General features: G+C 44.6%; 1 protein-coding gene across 1 annotated transcript in view; it reads left to right on the top strand.

Moving 5' to 3' along the window:
- TTC27 (tetratricopeptide repeat domain 27) overlaps positions 1-21,303 on the top strand; it is a 401,980-nt gene that overhangs the window by 67,147 nt on the left and 313,530 nt on the right. The window contains exons 4-6 of the mRNA XM_075594976.1: positions 1,876-2,040; positions 12,904-13,037; positions 15,766-15,878. Coding sequence (XP_075451091.1) covers positions 1,876-2,040; positions 12,904-13,037; positions 15,766-15,878 — 412 coding nt within the window. The remainder of the gene's footprint in view (positions 1-1,875; positions 2,041-12,903; positions 13,038-15,765; positions 15,879-21,303) is intronic.

Genomic DNA, 21,303 nt, shown 5'->3' on the forward strand with positions numbered 1-21,303 from the left:
CACATCCATAAATTAAGGAACTGCATAAAGAATATACATACATTTCTTAAAAACGCGCACCTTATTTTTTTTTTCTCAAGTGTTCAATTGCTGTCCACATTGTGGCTGGCGTTTAGCACCCCAACAAACATTTCTAAATGAAAAGTTGTTTAAATGTTTCTTTTGAATTTGAAATGTGCAGCCGGTCCTTGGTTAACAGACGGAATGCGTCCCGCAAACCGCCATCAGATAACGGACCGTCGGATTGCGGGCCATGTTAATCGGCGGCGATGACTGTCGGTTAAGCGGGTCCTACACTGGCGACACACTTTATTCGAGCTTGGCTAGTCCCACGAATTCGGGTATACCCGGGTGTATTGAGGTTTGTGACTGTTTTCTGCCCGAGTGCATTGAGTTATTTTCCAAGCAGGGATTGAAGCATTTTATTCCCGCTGGCTGCAATACTGCACAGTATATATATATATACTGCATTACAATACATGAATTTATGACATCTGGTAGACACGCGAAGCATTGCAGCCTATTAAATCCTAATCATTATCATTTAACAGATCAGCCGCCCATCAGCCAGGCATGAACCAAGGCTGGGAAGGCAAAGGCAACGGGGCTTGTCAGAGGTGAGGAGTGGCGCATTCCAGGTATCTGCCAGGTACATACTGGGTATTTGCTCGAATAAAGTGTGTCGGTGCAGTACGTCGGATAGTGCGTCCAGCGGACTGCATTATGTGCCATCGGAGAAGGAAATTAGAAGGAAAGCGGGCTGTCTGATACTGAGGACCACCTGTAAATTAGAACCATACACCAATGTACCCCGAATGTTTTCATATGCCACGTCTCACACAATGATGTGACTAGCATCAACCTATGTAGTATGCCCCTACGGCAGAAAAAAGATTATGGAGCCTATATGGGTATGTGTGTATATATTTATATGAATGCATATATTTGGTTTGTATGTGGAGTCTAAAAAAAAATAATATATATATATATATATATATATATATATATATATATTCAAATGTGTTCGTGTTTATATACACATGTATATAGATCCATACGCTTGGTTTCTTTTGCCCTGGAAGGTAAATGTCACTCCTTTTAGTCCATGGGTCCATGATACCAATACACATAGAAACATCACAATTGACAGTACATAAGAGCCACATGGCCCACCCAGGCTGCCCATTTTCCTGTGTGTTGTAAAACCTCAGACATCATCTTTAGCAATTCTTGTTCTCTCAACTATACTTTGTGCCTGTACCTTGCCGAATCCCTAGGTGTAAGTTTCAATCATATGTCGGGCCCCCCACCCCTCTCCCTTCCTGAATCGTGTTCACCCATTCTTTAAAAAAAATTTTTTTGGGGAACCTCCCGTTAATCTTTTATCCAAAAAACATGATTTACTTTTGGGGGTATTTTATTTAATATATTTCTTGATCTATAATGCTGTGACATTGCCCATCTTAGGAAATATTGTGCTATTGAGTGTACATGCTACCAAAGCAGGACAGGTAAGTCCGCTGTTTTGGTACAGGATACCATCCTCTGGCTCACACTGGGCCTTCATTTAGGTCTGTAAAAATCCCACAACTCCCACTGGTAATTAGTATTTGCCCCTTTAACTCAGTCTTGAAGTTACAATCAACATAGTGCAGCCAGTTGAAGAATGAGAGAAATCCCTATTAAATAAGGTAAAAAGATGTTTGCATATCTAGTTTGGGAGACTGGGAAAATGTAAGCCTTTGTGGGACGTATAACTGAAGAAATGAAGCTTTGACTTTAGGCGTGCAGTACCCCGACAGCTCCGATTCGGACTTCAGTCATTAGAATAGCCTCAGTGAGTGACTCTCCATTTTTTTCCTTTTTCTCTTACAGTTTTGAAAGTTGAGAGCTTGTTTTTCGAAGAAGAGGTCCGTGGCCTAGCTGTGCAACTCCGCCTTGAGTGTGGATACACATGTCTCTATTACTATGACTACAAACATGCGAAGGAGCATCTCTGTGCAGCCAGAGATATGACCAAACTGCAGGTTAATCCAGCTGGTAAGATTCATGTATAGAGTTTTCTTCTATGTATTTGAAGCAGGGATTCTTATTCTGCACATGACCTAGAAAAATAACATGATGCAAAGCTGAATAGGACTCTGAATTTGCTGCCGTTTATAGCTTTTTCTCCATAGAAAACATAGACTAACAACACATTACTTCAAATCTCAAATTATTACATTTTGGTAATTGTACTGTCTACCGCTAATAAAACCTAATCTCCTCCAGACTATCATGCTGGCTGCTACTATGGATTAAAGGGTGAAGAGCAAGTAGCATACCAACACACTTTTAAGTTCTATTTTTCTAAGATCAAGGCTATGGGCTAAATATTGAATTCATAGACATAGGCTACGGCCCCGCTGCCTGCGCTGCACATGCGCCTGCGAGGCTGGCGGCGCGAGAGGCTGAGTTCCCCAGTCTGCAGAGAGCTGCAGGGGGGGTTACAGGGGTGCAGCCATGATGTCACCCGGCAGGTTCGCCCTCAATGGCTGAACCGCCAGGGGGCGTGGCCTAGCGCTCCGTCGCTAGGTCTAATCACAATTTTAATGTGTCTGAAAAATGCGGCGCGGTGCCCCCCGCCCCCTCGTAGCGGGCCCGGCCCCCCCTCGTAGCGGGCCCGGCCCCCCCTCGTAGCGGGCCCGGCCCCCCCTCGTAGCGGGCCCGGCCTCATTAACGACAAGCTGTTGTCCCCGCTGGAGTGGCCTGTGGGGACCAAGACATAGAACGCATCATTATATAGGGCACCATGATTATTTTTGGAGGCATGTAATCCCTTCTAAAGCTAGTTTGCAAGTTTGATTTATACAGTATTTTTACTGCACTACAAGCCTGTCACAAAAGGCAGATTTCTTTCCCTGCCTTCTCTGTCCCCAACCTTCTCTCTCTCCTCCAACTTCTTTCTCTCCCCCGTCGCGCTCTCTCTCCCCCGTCGCGCTCTCTCTCCCCCGTCGCGCTCTCTCTCTCCCCCGTTGCGCTCACTCTCCCCCCGTTGCGCTCACTCTCCCCCGTTGCGCTCACTCTCCCCCGTTGCGCTCACTCTCCCCCCCGTCGCGCTCACTCTCCCCCCGTCGCGCTCACTCTCCCCCCGTCGCGCTCACTCTCCCCCCGTCGCGCTCACTCTCCCCCCGTCGCGCTCACTCCCCCCCGTCGCGCTCACTCTCCCCCCGTCGCGCTCACTCTCCCCCCGTCGCGCTCACTCTCCCCCCGTCGCGCTCACTCTCCCCCCGTCGCGCTCACTCTCCCCCCGTCGCGCTCACTCTCCCCCCGTCGCGCTCACTCTCCCCTGTCGCGCTCACTGTCCCCCCTGCTCCACCGCTCCCTCTCCCCCCTGCTCCACCGCTCCCTCTCCCCCCTGCTCCACCGCTCCCTCTCCCCCCTGCTCCACCGCTCCCTCTCCCCCCTGCTCCACCGCTCCCTCTCCCCCCTGCTCCACCGCTCCCTCTCCCCCCCTGCTCCACCGCTCCCTCTCCCCCCCTGCTCCACCGCTCCCTCTCCCCCCCTGCTCCACCGCTCCCTCTCCCCCCCTGCTCCACCGCTCCCTCTCCCCCCCTGCTCCACCGCTCCCTCTCCCCCCTGCTCCACCGCTCCCTCTCCCCCCCCTGCTCCACCGCTCCCTCTCCCCCCCTGCTCCACCGCTCCCTCTCCCCCCCTGCTCCACCGCTCCCTCTCCCCCCCTGCTCCACCGCTCCCTCTCCCCCCCTGCTCCACCGCTCCCTCTCCCCCCCTGCTCCACCGCTCCCTCTCCCCCCCTGCTCCACCGCTCCCTCTCCCCCCCTGCTCCACCGCTCCCTCTCCCCCCCTGCTCCACCGCTCCCTCTCCCCCCCTGCTCCACCGCTCCCTCTCCCCCCCTGCTCCACCGCTCCCTCTCCCCCCCTGCTCCACCGCTCCCTCTCCCCCCCTGCTCCACCGCTCCCTCTCCCCCCCTGCTCCACCGCTCCCTCTCCCCCCCTGCTCCACCGCTCCCTCTCCCCCCCTGCTCCACCGCTCCCTCTCCCCCCCTGCTCCACCGCTCCCTCTCCCCCCCTGCTCCACCGCTCCCTCTCCCCCCCTGCTCCACCGCTCCCTCTCCCCCCCTGCTCCACCGCTCCCTCTCCCCCCCTGCTCCACCGCTCCCTCTCCCCCCCTGCTCCCTCTCCCCCCCTGCTCCACCGCTCCCTCTCCCCCCCTGCTCCACCGCTCCCTCTCCCCCCCTGCTCCACCGCTCCCTCTCTCCCCGCTCCACCGCTCCCTCTCTCACCGCTCCACCGCTCCCTCTCTCACCGCTCCACCGCTCCCTCTCCCTCTCTCCCCGCTCCACCGCTCCCTCTCTCCACCGCTCCCTCTCTCCCCGCTCCCTCTCTCCCCGCTCCCTCTCTCCCCGCTCCACCGCTCCCTCTCTCCCTGCTCCACCGCTCCCTCTCTCCCCGCTCCACCGCTCCCTCTCTCCCCGCTCCACCGCTCCCTCTCTCCCCGCTCCGCTCTCCCCGCTCCACCGCTCCCGCTCTCCCCGCTCCACCGCTCCCTCTCTCCCCGCTCCACCGCTCCCGCTCTCCCCGCTCCACCGCTCCCGCTCTCCTCGCTCCACCGCTCCCGCTCTCCCCGCTCCACCGCTCCCGCTCTTCCCGCTCCACCGCTCCCGCTCTCCCCGCTCCACCGCTCCCGCTCTCCCCGCTTCCCCGCTCCTGCTCTCCCCGCCCCCTCCCGCTCTCTCTCTCCCCCCCCGCTCCCTCCCCTTCTCTCTCTCTCCCCCCCGCTCCCTCCCCTTCTCTCTCTCCCCCCCCCCGCTCCCTCCCTCTCTCTCCCCCCCCGCTCCCTCCCTCTCTCTCCCCTTGCGAAAGCGCTCTATGAAGCGTGAAACGTTGGTAGGGCTCTCCATTGCCCTGTTTTTCCATGACCAATAAATAATCTTTTTATGGGATACGCACCCTCCTTTCTAATTTTTTGATACCTACAGTAGTGCTCTTCCAGTTTTTCTCCTTCTCTACTAATTTAAAAAAAGACCTGCGTCTGCTAGCTGGTAGATCTCCCTTGTGGCGTTCTTGCCAAAATCATGCTGTAGAATGGAATGGGATGTTTATAAATGTTCCTTTGGACGGGTTATGAAAAGGAATATTACACAGTTGGTTGCAAAAGATTATGTGTGCAGGGAGTTCTAGAGTCGTAATGAGTACAACTGATGCTACAGCCAAGGCACGGCCGACCCAGTGGTGTTTTGAATTAATTTAACATGGCAAACAGGAAAAGGAATGTTCTGACTTTTTACATTTGTTTTGTCCTGAAACTGGACGTGAGGATAAATGTCAGCATCTGATTTGTAAAACGCTTTAAATATACTAGGGAACTAGACCCAGTTAGTTTAACAGAAATAACTGGAGGGGGTTACTTTATGTGTGTGTGTGTGTGTGTGTGTGTGTGTGTGTACTAAATTAAATAGCATTATTCCTTCCCATGTATGCATGAGATTGTTTGGAACAATCATAATCTCTAGCTACAGTACTTGAAATAGACGGCAAAAGCATCTCCCTGTGTCCCCATTGCACTTGAGCAATAAAAAACAAGTGAATATTTACTGTGCTTTTATTTTTTTGTGCATATTTTGAAAGGACATACCCTCATATTCCAGAAATCCCCCCACCCCCCCTAAACGTCCTTGATTATTTTGCAGTGGGAGAAAGTTTGTTTATTTGGGGTTTTGCAGGTATGATTGCCATTTATTGCCACTTTTAACCAAAACCGGAACACTAGAGGGCGCAATTGAGCAATTTTCTCAATTTCTGTCCATAATAAGGACAGGGTAATACAGCAGTTACAGAATTGTACAAATTAATTTTCACTGGTCTGTTTGTTTTCCCCTCATCTCTGGAATGCTTAATCTTTTGTTAAAGGGTTAGCACCCTAGTTTTCTTCACACCTACATGCCACAAATCCAATGTTTGTTGATGGAATACTGCTATTGACTCTGGTTGCTGTCCTGTATATTAATAATCTGTCACCACCCCTATCCATTCAAAACCGCAGTTGTTCCTTCCATGCATAATCGTGGAGAAGCTCAACTTACATTGGCTGCACACAGAGTAATCATGTCGCTATTATTTTTGTTTTACCTCACAACATAGTTTATAATGTCAGGGCAATGTGCCTCTTATAGGATTTCTGGAAGACAGAACAGCCAGGCTACATTTCTCAAAGTGGTTTCCCAAGATATGTTGTGGTGTAATTTGCATTGGGACTTTGCCTTCCACTGTTTATCTGATATATTACTGTAGTAATATATAGTAGCCCTTAGCTATGACCAGAGCTTTCCACACTAATAATTTAGTTCAGTAATAAACATACATGTATATTTATTGTTCAAATCCGGTTTATACTTCAGACTGTAACTCCATTAAACTTAACACACAATTCCAACGTTAGGTTGCCTTTTTATCCCACCAGTTTCTGCAGCAATGTTGGATTTAGAGAAAACTGTTGTTGGACCAAATAAAAAGTTATTTTTGTTATGAAACAATTTTCATGTCTACAAAAGGTCTTTCTTCACATGCCAACCATTTGATGAATGGATCTTTGTTTTATTAAATGTTATGCATGGTAATACATAAAATGTATATGTTAATCCATTAAAAACTGGAAGAAATCTCTCTTTAGTCAAGATAATGATTACGCATTTATTCAGCCTACCAACCATGCATTCACCTGGTGCCAGCTTCCATTACATTATTCATTCAGCTGGTGGCAGGTTCTGTTTCATTCAGTTTATCAATGAAATGCTTAGTTTCCTAATTCATTATAAAGTTCAGCCTTCAATATAATAACGAACTCAGATTTCCTTTCATTTACTTACACATCCACTTGTCATTGGCAAGTGTACATTTATTCTTTCATCTCATGTAGTGTCCCATATTTTTATCCATGTAGTGAAGGTCGCCGTTCAGTAGTATGTAGGAACCAATCCATATTCAGCGTTTATTCATAACTATTGTACCCTTAGGGCTATACTTTAGTAATCAGGAATCATCCTCATACTCATGAGACCCAAAAAGTCAAAGCAGCTGTCTGTGAGTACTGTAGGTGTATTGGCTTTACACTTCTTTAACTCCGGCTGTGCTATAAACCAGTGTAATACGGCAGGCATAAAACAAAGAACAAAAAAGCCCAATGCCACTTCCAATATGACAAAAATACATAGTAAAATACTTATATATTCTCATGAAAAAGGGTCATTTAGTTTAACTCTTTGGCCAAAGCGTCGTAAGCCTGTTAGCCACATCAAGGCAGACCCTGCTCACAGGTCCTAACACTACCAGATAAAATACTAATAAACCTATACTAGTATTACAATTCTCATTTACCTCTATTAGGAGGGAGAAGGACCAACATTGGATCCATATCCAGTAAAATGAAAGAGACCTGCTAACTAGGGCAGTGGGGAGGGGTGAGTTTGACACCTGGGAGGGAGGGGCCACTAACCTCCAACAGCTGAGACCAGCTGACAATAAGTTAAACAACACACAGAACCCCAAGAAGCTCATTTCGGGAACCCCTAAGCCCCCACACAAATATATATGTATATAAGTGTCAAAAAAGAGTGCTACTGAGCGTGGCGGATGCATAAAACAAAGAACAAAAAAGCCCAATGCCACTTCCAATATGACAAAATACACAGTAAAATACATATATTCTCTTGAAAAAAAGGTAATTTATATTTTTGTGGGGGCTCAGGGGTTCCTAAAATTAGCTTCTTGGGGTTCTGTGTGTTGTTTAACTTATTGTCAGCTGGTCTCAGCTGTTGGAGGTTAGTGACCCCTCCCTCCCAGGTGTCAAACTCACCCCTCCCCACTGCCCTAGTTAGCAGGTCTCTTTCATTTTTGTAATCCTAGTATAGGTTTATTAGTATTTTATCTGGTAGTGTTAGGACCTGTGAGCAGGGTCTGCCTTGATGTGGCTAACAGGCTTACGACGCTTTGGCCAAAGAGTTAAACTAAATGACCCTTTTTCATGAGAATATATAAGTATTTTACTATGTATTTTTGTCATATTGGAAGTGGCATTGGGCTTTTTTGTTCATTGTTTTATGCATCCGCCACGCTCAGTAGCACTCCTTTTTGACACTTATATACATATATATTTTTGTGGGGATTCAGGGGTTCCCAAAATGAGCTTCTTGGGGTTCTGTGTGTTGTTTAATACGGCAGGCATATGCTTATGAGGCTCCATGTTAAAATGTTTAAGAAGCACAAATTGCAACAATGTGAGTGCTCATTTGCATGTCATTACCTAATACTGAAGTACTCGGTCCAGTTGCGGTAGTGCGACATAACAAACACAGCTACTTCTATTTAATTCATGTCATTACCCAGAATTCCTGGCTGCAGTGGGAGCATTGCATGCTGAGTGATTATGGGGAATGGTAGGTTTGTGGACCTGTCTGAGACATAAATGTGCTCATAATGGGTACGATACATAAATCAGTCTAGATGTTTTACACAAGTATATTTTATGCTGTTCGCATGCAATATCTGATATCGTTAAGTAACCTTTCAATGAACTAACCAAATACAATAATCAGTTTCTTTTATATGAATAATGCATCTGTTTTGCACTATACACTGGCGACACACTTTATTCGAGCTTGGCTAGTCCCACGAATTCGGGTATACCCGGGTGTATTGAGGTTTGTGACTGTTTTCTGCCCGAGTACATTGAGTTATTTTTCAGGCAGGGATTGAAGCATTTTATTCCCGCTGGCTGCAATACTGCACAGTATATATATATACACTGCATTACAATTCATGAATTTATGCCATCTGGTAGACACCCGAAGCATTGCAGCCTATTAAATCCTAATCATCCTCATTTAACAGATCAGCCGCCCATCAGCCAGGCATGAACCCAGGCTGGGAAGGCAAATGCAACGGGGCTTGTCAGAGGTGAGGAGCGGCGCATTCCAGGTATCTGCCAGGTACATACCGGGTATTTGCTCGAATAAAGTGTGTCGGTGCAGTACTACAGTTTACTAGCAGGCATTTCAAAAGCTCTGGTCTTGTTTTATTTATAGTAAACTACAAATCTATAAAATGTAGATATACTGATTTTGATATGCACAACTTTTTCACCAACTTGTATTTAAAATATATCAGTAAAATAATAATGCAGATATAATATATAACACATAAGCAGATATGTCAACCTCCAAGGACCTGCAATGGTGAGAATTGGGGATTCTGGGCCAAAAATGGTAATTTTAATGGAAAATATCTGATTTCTATAAGTGAGACTGCTGATGTGAAAAGTCTGGGAGACCCGCTCCAACTCAGCGAGACTCGCTTCAACTCAGCGAGACTCGCTCCACCTCTGCGAGACTCGGTCCACGTCTGCGAGACTCGGTCCACGTCTGCGAGACTCGGTCCACGTCTGCGAGACTCGGTCCACGTCTGCGAGACTCGGTCCACGTCTGCGAGACTCGGTCCACGTCTGCGAGACTCGCTCCACGTCTGCGAGAGTCGCTCCACGTCTGCGAGACTCGCTCCACCTCTGCGAGACTCGCTCCACCTTTGCGAGGCTCGCTCCACCTCTGCGAGACTCGCTCCACCTCTGCGAGACTCGCTCCACCTCTGCGAGACTCGCTCCACCTCTGCGAGACTCGCTCCACCTCTGCGAGACTCGTTCCACCGCTGCGAGACTCGCAGACTTAATAGGTCTGCATAAGACATAAGAACTGCCTGTACTGGGTCAGAAATGGCAAGCCCAGTATACTCACCCAGACAGTAACAAGTACTAGAAGCATCTAGGTGAGCACAGCATAAAGCATTATCCACTCCTTGCATCCATGGTTGTATCCATTGCGCCATTTATGGACTTCTTCTTTATCAATAAACATAGTACTCTTTTAAAGCTATTAACCGTTAGGCTGCCCTTATGATGTACCCAATAAGTCGGGGTCGGCTGGGAGTTTTGCGGGTCTTGATGCAGTGGGGTTTTGGCGGGGCCCCTTACCTTTTCCGGAGCGGCATTTCCTCCTGCTACATCACATTATCGTGGCGATGTGTCACCATGTTATGTCATGTTGTCATGGTAACAACATTGCCATGTGATGTCGTGGTATCATATCGTCACATGATTGCAGGAGGAGATGCCAGCTCCGGAGAGAAGGTAAGAGGCAGTTACAGAGGCCCTGCACTCTCCCCTGACAATCAGTTTAAATGTTGTGGGGAAGAGCGCGGGGCCTCTGTAAGTGCAGGACATGGTGCAATGGCACAGATTTCAACTGCCATCAAGTCTGCTCTGCTGCACGTCTATGAGGGTTTCCACGCCTGGGGTCCTTGTGACGCACATCATATGTGATGCTATTTTAGTCATTTTTCTATGGGGAGATCGCGTTCACCGCTCCATCGGAGGAACGAATGCGACTGGAACAGAATTGAAGCCCCAATCACTCCCGTTCACGTGACTGTGGGCCTGCTTTGACCACATAATCTCTACCGCAAGCCATCACGTTGTCGCGATCCCGAAGGGCTGTCTTCTGGCAGAGAGAGGATTACTGTGGATTAATGCTATTTGCTGTTGCAACCTCCAGTGGTAGCGAGTTCCAGAAGTTGATAAAGAAGCGAGGGAAAAAGTGCTTCTTTCTATTTATTTTATGTAAGGTAGATGATAATTTCAATTGCGTGTCTCTGAGTCTGTGTATTATGTGGGTTTGTGAATAACAGTGCCCTATTTAATCTCTTCACAGCATTTAATGGCACATTCCTTACTAGGACCAAATTGTACTAATAGGCGTGATGTTTAAATATGGGTGATGCCCTCTTTACCAAAATTCAACACAAATAAGTATTTTTTATATACGTTTTTTTAAGTTGGTTTGGAAGCATGTTGAGCTGAGATTTGCAATGGGTGTGATTTATTTTTTGTGTGATGCCACTGTTTGTTCAAAAAACATTTACACAGGCAAAACCTCACTTTTCCCCCCCACCTTGCAGTTATTTTGCTTTCCATGGTGGAATAAGGGTAGAGAAAAATAAATCATGCTTAATTTCCAAAGGGGACAAAAACAGCATTTGCTTTTAGTATTGTTAGATTTGTTCAAGGATAACCGTTATGTGGTTAAATGATTTACATAATGTTAGTTCTAGCTATCTATCGCACCTTTGAACACCTTTTCACTTGATTTTATATTATGATTTTAAACCAAAAATCCTAACTGTTTTATGGAGGTCATGAGGGCTGAACATCTCTGTATCCAGTGAACTACATTGTATCTTCTGGAAGATAGAAGATTAACCCCATTGCCTTAGGGATTAATGCGTTTCTTTGTTGGTTTCTAAATTGTACAAGAGAGGTTCCTACAGTTTCTCAGTCATTTCTCAATGTAAGAGCAGCACACAATGAAAAACCATTGTCTGTGATCATCACCTCACTTCTTTGCTGCTAGAGAGACCTGCAGCACGTTGCATACAGTGCAGGTAAGTCCATTTTGTAGCCATGGGATTAAATGTCAGGGACAACTGATAATAATTTGCTATGGACTTTACATGTATCTACACTAGGTTTCTTGTGATCATAGCCCTATTGTACTGTATTACAGCTTAGCTGTAGATGCGACATAAAGCTATAGGTAGAAGATAGCTGATTTGCATAGAAATGTATTGCTCCCTTCTGCACAAATAACCTAAAACAGCATTGACGTGACTGTGAGATCTACCTAGAAGGCTTTCAGTACCCTGGAGAGTCATTTCTGCTGTCTCACAAGGGCTTGGCAATACATTAGCTTTACGTTTTGCTGTCACAAACTGTTTGTCACCCGCCTGTTTTGTAATTAGGCGAGACAAAGTGTGCATTCAGCGGAGTATGCAGGTTATGCTTATTTAATTTTTACAATGGGTAGATGGAAGATTTATGGACGTAGCATAGACAGGAAAGAAATATATATATACATGGAAGGACATCGCTATATCGGCATTACCATATCCCATATGCAGCCTTTCCTTAGATGCTGTCACTTCTGACAATGCTGACTTCTAGCTTCCTGCAGCAGTCCTTTTTTTAAATGTAAAAATAAACTATTTTACAACTTTTTATTGCTGACAAGATGCTAGAATGTCATTTCCCATCTGCCTTTCCCATCAACGCGTGATTTTTTTTCTTTCTTCAAAATAACTTTAGACAATTTTTTATCCTTATTTGTGATAGAGTTAGCAGTTGGTAACCTACGCCTCCCAGGCATTATCAATGGTCCTCTTTATTTTCGGGCTGTACCTCCTTGTCCGTTTACAGACTAAAAGTCTATTCTAGTTGCTTTTAATTGGGATCTACTTTTCATGTTCGGTTTCAGTGTCCGACTAACATGTTTTTCTGCATCAATGACAACATACATTGTAAAACGTGCATACATGATGAAACGCACCATTATGCCAGGTAGATAGTTGAGTATTGAGATGGATGAATTATTATTTGAATATTACAAGAAACCCCCAGCCACGTGCATGCTTTCCATCACTTGCAGCAAGTGCAACAAAGAAGGGTAATTATGTTTCAAACCTAATTACATTTAGGAAAAGGGAATATCTGCCTTTCTGATCGGTCGCTGTAGGTGCTACGCTGGGAGGTTAGCAGAGCAGTAACAGTAAGTATGAGTGCTTTAGGAACACTAGTATGCAGCAGAGGTTCGAAGTAACCGCGTCCGTTGCATACAATGCCTCTGGGTGCTTGCAACCCATCAGAATACATCTCAGCTTCTCCTGGCACTGAAGGGGTTAACTGTCTCTCTGGCGGCAGTGGTCCTCTTCCTGTCAGAGGGTAGATTATTTTGCAGAAAGCCCAGAGCCGAGGCGACTCCCTGGCAGCCAGTAAATCAATGTGAATCGTGTCTTCATTTCCTCCAGGTGCTCTGGGAAAACGGACACGGTTTCAGGAAAACGACGTGGCTCAGCTCATTCTAGACGTGCAAAGGGATGGAGATCCCTTCCTACGCAACGGACCGACGGCAACCCCGACCCCCGTAGAGAATTTGCCAAAGGTAGGCAAAGAGATCCCGGCTGTGCTTGCATCGGCATTAACCTATCCATTACTTGTTCTCATGCAGTTGTCACATGAATTGCGACACAAGTTCGCAATTGAGCAATTCCACAATCCCCTTCACCTGCATGAAAGGTGCCTTTTGGCAGTAACAGGGTTAATGATGTTTTAAACTGCTAGTTAGATTATTACTGCAGTTTATAGTCGGATATCAGAAATATCCCACTATTATGCTTAATGGATAAGACTTTAAATCTCACTACTTAACCTTTTCAACTCTACTAAAATAGCTTGCTCTGGAAAAATAATCATGATATTTATTTGCTTGTTTGCCTCTGGGGAATTAATGCTAGAGCAGGAATAGGAGATCAGAGCACTGACTTGCTCTTCTGGACTAAAACACAGTCAAGGGGAAAACAGCGTGAATTCCCAGAAGACTACACAAGGAAAAATGCTGAAAAATTCCCTAGCAAATCCAGTTAAGATGATGACAATTTTCCTATTTGTGGGGCAACGTGCAAGGAAGTCTGAAAACGATTTGATTATAAATGCAACTTTAAGCCTTCATCTGAAAAAAAAAAAAGACACACAATTATGGAACAAGCCATGCATGTCCTTATACTTGTTCAACATGTACAAACTGGAAAAGTAGGGCGTATCATAGATTCACAGATCTGTGTAAAAGAGATCTAGGAGGAAAGCATTCATTTTTATAGGATCAGAGCAACTGTGAGCAAGGACTGAACTGTAGGATTTAAGCCATAAGGCATTAAAGTAAATTGAGATAATGGGTTTGTGTCCCTTATTGCCATCCGTTTGACTTAATTATCTAACTTCAGATCACGTTGGGCAAGGTTACGCTGAATTACCTGTGAAGTGATTTCCTCCCCTCCCTCCCCTTCCAAGTCTTGCACTCTTATGATTCCCATGAATGAGCCTGCATATGGAGGGTCGTCATTCAGCTTGATGGTTGGGCAGAGACAGAGTACCTTAATGCTACTGCAGCAGCTACCACTAAGATGCGTGTGTTGCTTGGCGACCCATCTATTATGTGAACAGGCACAGATTCACTGTTGCTAGTTTACATAGCACTTTGTCAGAGCATGAACCCAGTATTGATGTAATTGTCATGCATAAAAATATGTACATGCAGAATATATATATATATATATATATATATATATATATATATATATATATATATATATATATAAATATGTTTAAAGATAACAATAAAGTATATTTGTGGATGGGTTATGGTATTATCTGCATAAAGCCGTTGTTGTAATTTGACTCTGAACCTCGAAATGAAAACTGAGGGAATTACAATGGCCAAATATAATAAAACTATAGGACTGACACTACATTAAAAAAAAACCCAGGGTTGGGGTGTTTTGTAATTCTTGCATTTCAACTCTTAAATAGAAGTAGCCGTGTTTTGCCAGTTGCAAAATAAGTGAGTATTTCAGCATTAAAGGGGAGAGATGGATTAATTCCACTTTGGCGACAAATGACAGCGTTATCAGAATGATTGTGTGTACAAAGCTCCTGGTCATCTCGGTGGTGATCTCCTGTTTCACTCATCTGGAAAAGGTTTAGCAGTAGACATCTTTGAAAGAGGGACAATATTAACCTGCAATTTCTCACACATCATTATTTGCTAGTGCCAGTACTCAATAGCGTTGCAATTCCTAGGCACATTAAAAATACTCTGTCCCTGACCCAGGTCTTGTAGACGTTTTGAGAAATATTCCCCATACCTAACAAGACAAGTCATCCCTAATGTCTTTTAGACCCATAAGAGTATTGGCCAATTTAATTAAAGTTTTTTTTGTTTGAACCTTTCTTAGTGTGTGACTGCAATGGATGACAGCACTTTTTGTTTTAAAATAAAATGAAAGGTGACATTTCTATAAAGTATCTTTTATCTACATGGATCTTCACATGCTTTTAATAATTACATCTTGTACATGAAATCGGGATAATACATAGCGGAGGGTCCAGAGTTTCTTGGTTTTACACATCCTTCAATAACGCTGCTTGAAAACTGGAATGTCTTCTTTTGCAAATCAAGTTGGGTCACCAACAAAGAAGAGGTTAATCATAGCATTAGAGACACTTGAGTTTGGATCCCAGGATATTAGAGCATCCCTAAATCATTAAAAAGCTTTGACCGTACAATTTTACATAAGTAGTGCCAGTCTGACCATAAATGAGAGATGGTCAGTAATGCTCACGTTGAAGTTTGAGCCTCCGGGACATAATGGAACTGTTAGGCTCAAAACAATCTTCCTGAAGCCTATGTAAAAACTGAGCACAGGTACAGTATAGCTTATATGATTAAACCAGATCAGAGTTACAAAACCCGGGACACATGCAGATTTGGGTAAAAAGGAATTCTTCTTAACCTTACTTTCTCACTTAACCCCCTGTGCTGCCTAGGATATCTGCATTGCTGTCCCCTCTATCAGTGAAGGGGTTAGCATCTATGCTGGGAGAGGATATAACTATGACATTGCATGGCCCCACAATGACTAAAATGTCAACTACATCCCCTAATTTTCTCTGTTTGAAGAAGAAGGTTATGAGTGTTGGGGAAGCCACTGAATCAGATCCTTTTTCTTTTTATCATCTAGATGCTCACTGTCTCCCAAGTGAGCAATGTGGGATGTATCCCATTACCTATCTTGTCACATTTATGACTTTTCTTATTAACTTTTCACTGACAGAACCATGATTTAAACGATGATACGGTCCTAAATAAAATCAAGTTGGCAGACCCTGATCAGTTCCACATACCTGACCTGTGCGCTGAGGAGCTGGCTGTTATCCTTGGAGTTTGGTAAGTCGCAGTTCCAGTGTCGTTTTGCACATTTTTTAAGCCTTTTGATTTTTTTGTTCTGTTTTTGTGTATAGACATAGAAAATGAAATGCGTTGCATCAATGGTTAATTCAATTGTATGCTTCAAATACAGTATATCCCATCAGCAGCGATAATTATTCAGTGTCGTAGAATTTATCTTTGTGCTACAGGTACTAGTGTAATATGAGGGAAAAAATACTGTGCAACGCCTAGTGTGAATAATAAAGTACTTGCAAAATGGATGCAAATGTTGCTATTGCACCCAATATAAAAATATCATGGGATACCCAGAAAAATCTTAAACATTATATCTAATGAATACAACCGTGAACAATGTCCTTTTTAAATGTCCAATCACTCCATAGCTGATGAAGGGATCAAGGTTGAACTCGGCATATGAAAAGAACATACCGAACATAGTGTGATATTGTATGTTAAAATCAATATTAAACCAAATGGTTAAAGAATGGGGACTTCCTAAGAGGTAGGAAATGCTCAAAGCGAGATTAAAAAAGGTGCATTTAATAAACATTCAAAAACAATCGCATGTAGAACATTTACAATTAAATCCACTCCTTATGCCAGCAAAAATTGGAATCCTACTTACAGGAGGTAAGTAGGTCTTGCGCATTGAATAATAGTCTTTATAGGAAGTAGTTGCCTCTCTTCCTTGGCGAGTACCTCTGGAGTCCTGGGTTTGTCTTATCCAGACCACTGGTGCGCGCAGGTTCTCATATGGCCGGTGGATTGATGGCTCCGCTTCTCTTCCCTCATACCGGGAGTAATATGCAAAAGCTATAGTTCATGGTACTTCAAAATCATTGTTGTCAGAAGAATCCAATAAGCCCAGCGATCTGCGCTCAAACTGCAGGAGTTGGGTTGCGGCATTTGGGGGCGTGGCGGGCATAATGAACACGTCACAGCTGGTTTGCCTTTATTGGCTGGACCAGCTCACGTGACACGACTGCAGCCCCAAATTTCAATTTGGGTTGTGGCGGCAAAATGTTGCAGCGTCAACGCTGTAGTTTGCCGCCACAAGCAGTTTCTAGTGTGACAACTGTCATCCACTAGACTCAAAGAGTGACGATAGTGCGCGTGGCAACGCGGCCTGTCTGAGCGAGGCCTTAGATGGGCATAGCAACAAAGTTAAAACTGTATGGGCATTACTATTATAATTTATTAAAAGGGCACCAACATATTTCACGGTGCAGTACAATGGGAATGACTCCATGACAAATACAAATACAAAATATTGCCAAGTAGAATATCTGGAATAGAACCTAGTAGAGAAATGATGGGTATTGCAGTTTACTTGGTACAGTAAATCATTAGTTACTATTGCTATTATTATTTTACATGTTTCCCTCAGTTTTCATTTTGGTTACATATTTAATTTTTAGCTTCTTAAGCCGTGTCCTATTTTTAAGACTTTAATTGTTGGAAGCCATGCGGCACCGTGGTGATTGGTGGGGCCTTCGCATTCAGCCGAGCCGCAACGACGCCAACAACCCTCCTCTTCCATTCAGATCACGTTCTCTGCTCCTGGAGAGTGGTAAATGCAACGTCCCAGTAGAAAAGGAGCAAAGCTGCAAGGACGTTCTCAGAACGTGTAAAGGCCACAAGGATTCTGGCCCTTCCGGCATTCTGAGAATGTCACAGGGAAGTGAAAGGGGTTAATAGAAGGTAAATTAATTTAAACGCAAAAGTGCTGCTAAGTGGGTCATCTCCTTTAACCCCTTGGGTCCCCGAGAAATGTGTTTGGTATCAGGCCAAAGAGCAGTGAGGAAAAGGGAAAGGACAACATGGATTTTCCAGAGAGAGAACTAATCTTATCCAGCTGCAACCTTCCTTTTCCACAAGCCTTTAAATCCACGAAGTACTAAAAGAGGAAAAAATAGCGCATCTTCCCTGGGTGAAACGTACGTTTGCAGTCCGGAGTTCCCTTTGATTAGGCGTTTTCCATGTGTTCACTTGGATGGAATAATCTGTGGTTTGGCAGCCTGCTAGGTGGGGAATTATATTTTATTTTTGTGTGCCTTGTTATGTAACCCTTTCACTGCCACTGTAGCTCTCCAGGCACTGCATGAAATTCTTAGCAGGTTCTACAACAAGAGGAAGGTTATACTGTACCTGGGTCACTCAGCCCAACATACAGTATATGTTAACAGTATATAATATTGCAATACATACTGTATGTATTCTAGACTTGCAATGCTATATATACATAAAGTATTCTGACCTGCAATACAGTGAAAGCACGTGAGCATTTATCTTTTTGATGTTTCAGCTACAAGGTAAGAGAAAACACCCATCAGTTCACTGGTGTAACCACTGTACTTTACAGTAGTGCACTATATATATGCAAACAATTTACTAGGAGATACTGGAAGCATTTTATAACTACTCGTGTAACTCAAGCAGCAGGGCTTCAGTGTAGTTTTTGAAAAGTTTAATAACTCCTAAATGCACAATGACAGGCTCCATATACAATACAATACATATTGCTTTTGTTTCACTGGTTAAATGGTAAGCGATGCCATGTCATAAAAGACCTACTAATCCATTCATGAGACTGGGCCTAAGAAGTCTTCTGGCATAGGACCATTTAGTAAATATATCCCTGTAGCCAGAATACTACATGACTATATGTTTGAGTATTTTGGACTGAGTTTGAGCATATGAGGAAGTTTGCAATGGATTAAGGCTTTGGAAATGTGTCCCTACATTTTCCTGTCTTGTTTGTAAACAAGAGCTTTGTGTCTGTGCTGCCATCATAGCTTAACCTTCATAATGTTTTCATACATGGATGATCTGGAAAGAGAGAGGCTACATTTGCCTTCTGTCCCAAATGTATATAGATTGCCGTCAGTTCCGTAAATTCCATATTCCACCTAAACATGCTTGGCTCTGAATTTGCGGGCAGCACGTTTAAATTTTATTTGTTGGGATATGTAATGAGCAAGCATGCACTGGGAGAGCAGGAGATGCGTGGATGGAGACGTTTAAGACTGCGAGAAGGCAGACTGACCATCAGCTTTCTGTAGTGAGTTAGCAACTGTCGGTAGTGACAAAGTGATGCTAGCCACTTATCACTGCTGTGTCGGCTCTATTCATATACTGCATTACTGACCAATGTCATCAATGATGGTGAGTAGGTGTCCCTCTTTCCCTTGTGTGAAAGCTGATGACTCGTAGTGAGACACGGCAGGATGTGTCTTCTGTTGTATAAGCCAACAGAAATGTATGCACTCTTGGCAATGCTGGATGGATTTGCTTGCATTCTCTTATCTTCTTGTTACAGAAGAGATTAGTGAGCTGTGAAGTGCCACAAGCAGAACATCATTTTCTACTTGTCCAGCTTGCTCCGTCCCCTCACCATTAGAGGGTCTTTCATTCAAGTATTTTGCAGGTCCCTCTCAAAGAACACAAAGAAGGGCTGGCTCTGGTGCAATCTTGCATAGCAACAATTATATTAACTTTTCCAGTGCCAGCCCTTCTTTGTCTTTTGTGAGATCTGGGATAACATCCTACTCCATAACCTTTTTTTCTACTACAGTAATCCTCTGTAATTTAGGTAATTTCCGCGGTGTCCTGAACTGCACATGCGATAATATACTGTATGGTTTGATCTGTGAAGCATAAAATACTTGTGAGAGCAAGTAGATGAATGTCCCTGAAACTGGAGCTTTCCTCTTTCAAACACTTGCTGCAGATGGTTTATGGCTGTCTGGGCACCTCTCCTTAGTCTTTCCAAGCTGCCCGAGTTGCTACAAGCCAACTCAAGCAGCAACTGACGCAGTGCTAGATGCATTTAAGACTCTAATCTCCATTAAGATGTAGCCAGATTTACTGTTTTTGGCGGCCCGCCATGGTGCCGGAGGATTATCACTACGGGGGATCCAATCCGGAATTATGCACCCAATACAGCAACGTCACAGCAGCGCAATCTAGCAATCTATGGAGCCGCTGCTTTAAGGTTTTACAGCCACGTGTCCAGAGAGATCTTGCTACATCTGTACATTCTATGCATAATACTCTACAGAGGACTGAATGTGGCTTGTTAACTTATCACTTCCAATGTTATTTTTGTGATGCATCTCCAGTCGTATGACCTTCTAATATCATTCTATTAACCCCTTTGCAATGCTTGGCAGACATGCGTCATTTATTTTTTTCATTATCTAAGGCAGATGATCTCTGGTTTATAATAAAGAACTCCTGTTGCAGTTATGTATTACATTTTTCCTCTTTATGTTGACAAAAAATGACCACAAAAAATAACTTGTTCCTATGTGTTCCACCAAATATGTCACATGAGGTTTTCGTTAGTGATACTTTATCATCATTTTTGGTTTCGACCGTTTTCAGTAGACCTTTTCATTGTAACAGTCATGGCTGATGGAATAGTATTGTATGCAGGGAGGGGTAAAGAATGTGATACTATACAAATTATTAGAACCACTATTCTTAGGCCTCGGGCATAGTACAGGCGTGCGAGCACGCGACCAAAAGTGTGACGTCACACGCGTCTGTACTTGCCGAGTTTCGTGTCCTGCATGCGGGTGCGATGGGGGGAGGCGTGTCTGGGGCTTGTCCGTGACATCACAGAGCTGGTTTGCCCTCATTTGGGGAAAAGCTCACGTGACTCGGACGTTGCGCAGCAAATTCAAACAAGGTTGTCGCGCGAAGCACCGGTTGCCCCGTCGTGCTTGCGCACGCACTATACACATATACATACACATAGGCGTCCTAGTGTTTATGTCGCTCGAGCCGTCTCCTGCACTATAGACGCAGCCTAAGTGAGAGATGTCTTGGGAGCAGGGCTTAGGGTCTGGTGTCTGTCTTTAGACTGGCTTGAACATGGCATACCTATGAAACCCCTTTTTTGGTGTACTGCTTGCTGGTGTTCTTGACCTTCAAGCAGCAATCCCTCCAGAAGCCTATATGAGTTTGACTTTAAATATTAGTATCCTGCTCTTTTTTTTCATATCTCCTAAATTTAGCATCCGCTCTTATAAATAAAACCAGCTTAGAAATAAAAGAAATGGGGATCATCCCGGACTGCTGCTTAAAGTTAAACATAGCAGTTCAAAAACATCTTATTTGGTACAAACTGCAGCTTTACTCTACCTTTTCTGTCATGATAACAAAAAGGATATAGAAGATGTTCAACAACAACACAGGGATTCTGCTTTATTTGAAACCCACTTTGTGTGGGAGTGCACCTTTTTAAGTGCTGGCAAACGACTGTATATAGAAAATTCGGAATGGGACGTTGGGCCGCGGCCAAAAGGCTGCAGGCGCTCCGCCGCAGGGACACTTTGCCGCAGGGCAGCTTGCCACTGGACATTTCGCTGCGTTGTCCGCCGGCACCCAACCGCCCGCTACCCAGCGGGTAAATAAA

This window comes from Ascaphus truei, chromosome 4 (genome assembly GCF_040206685.1).
Source record: "Ascaphus truei isolate aAscTru1 chromosome 4, aAscTru1.hap1, whole genome shotgun sequence".
In the NCBI taxonomy this organism is placed as follows: Eukaryota; Metazoa; Chordata; class Amphibia; order Anura; family Ascaphidae; genus Ascaphus; species Ascaphus truei.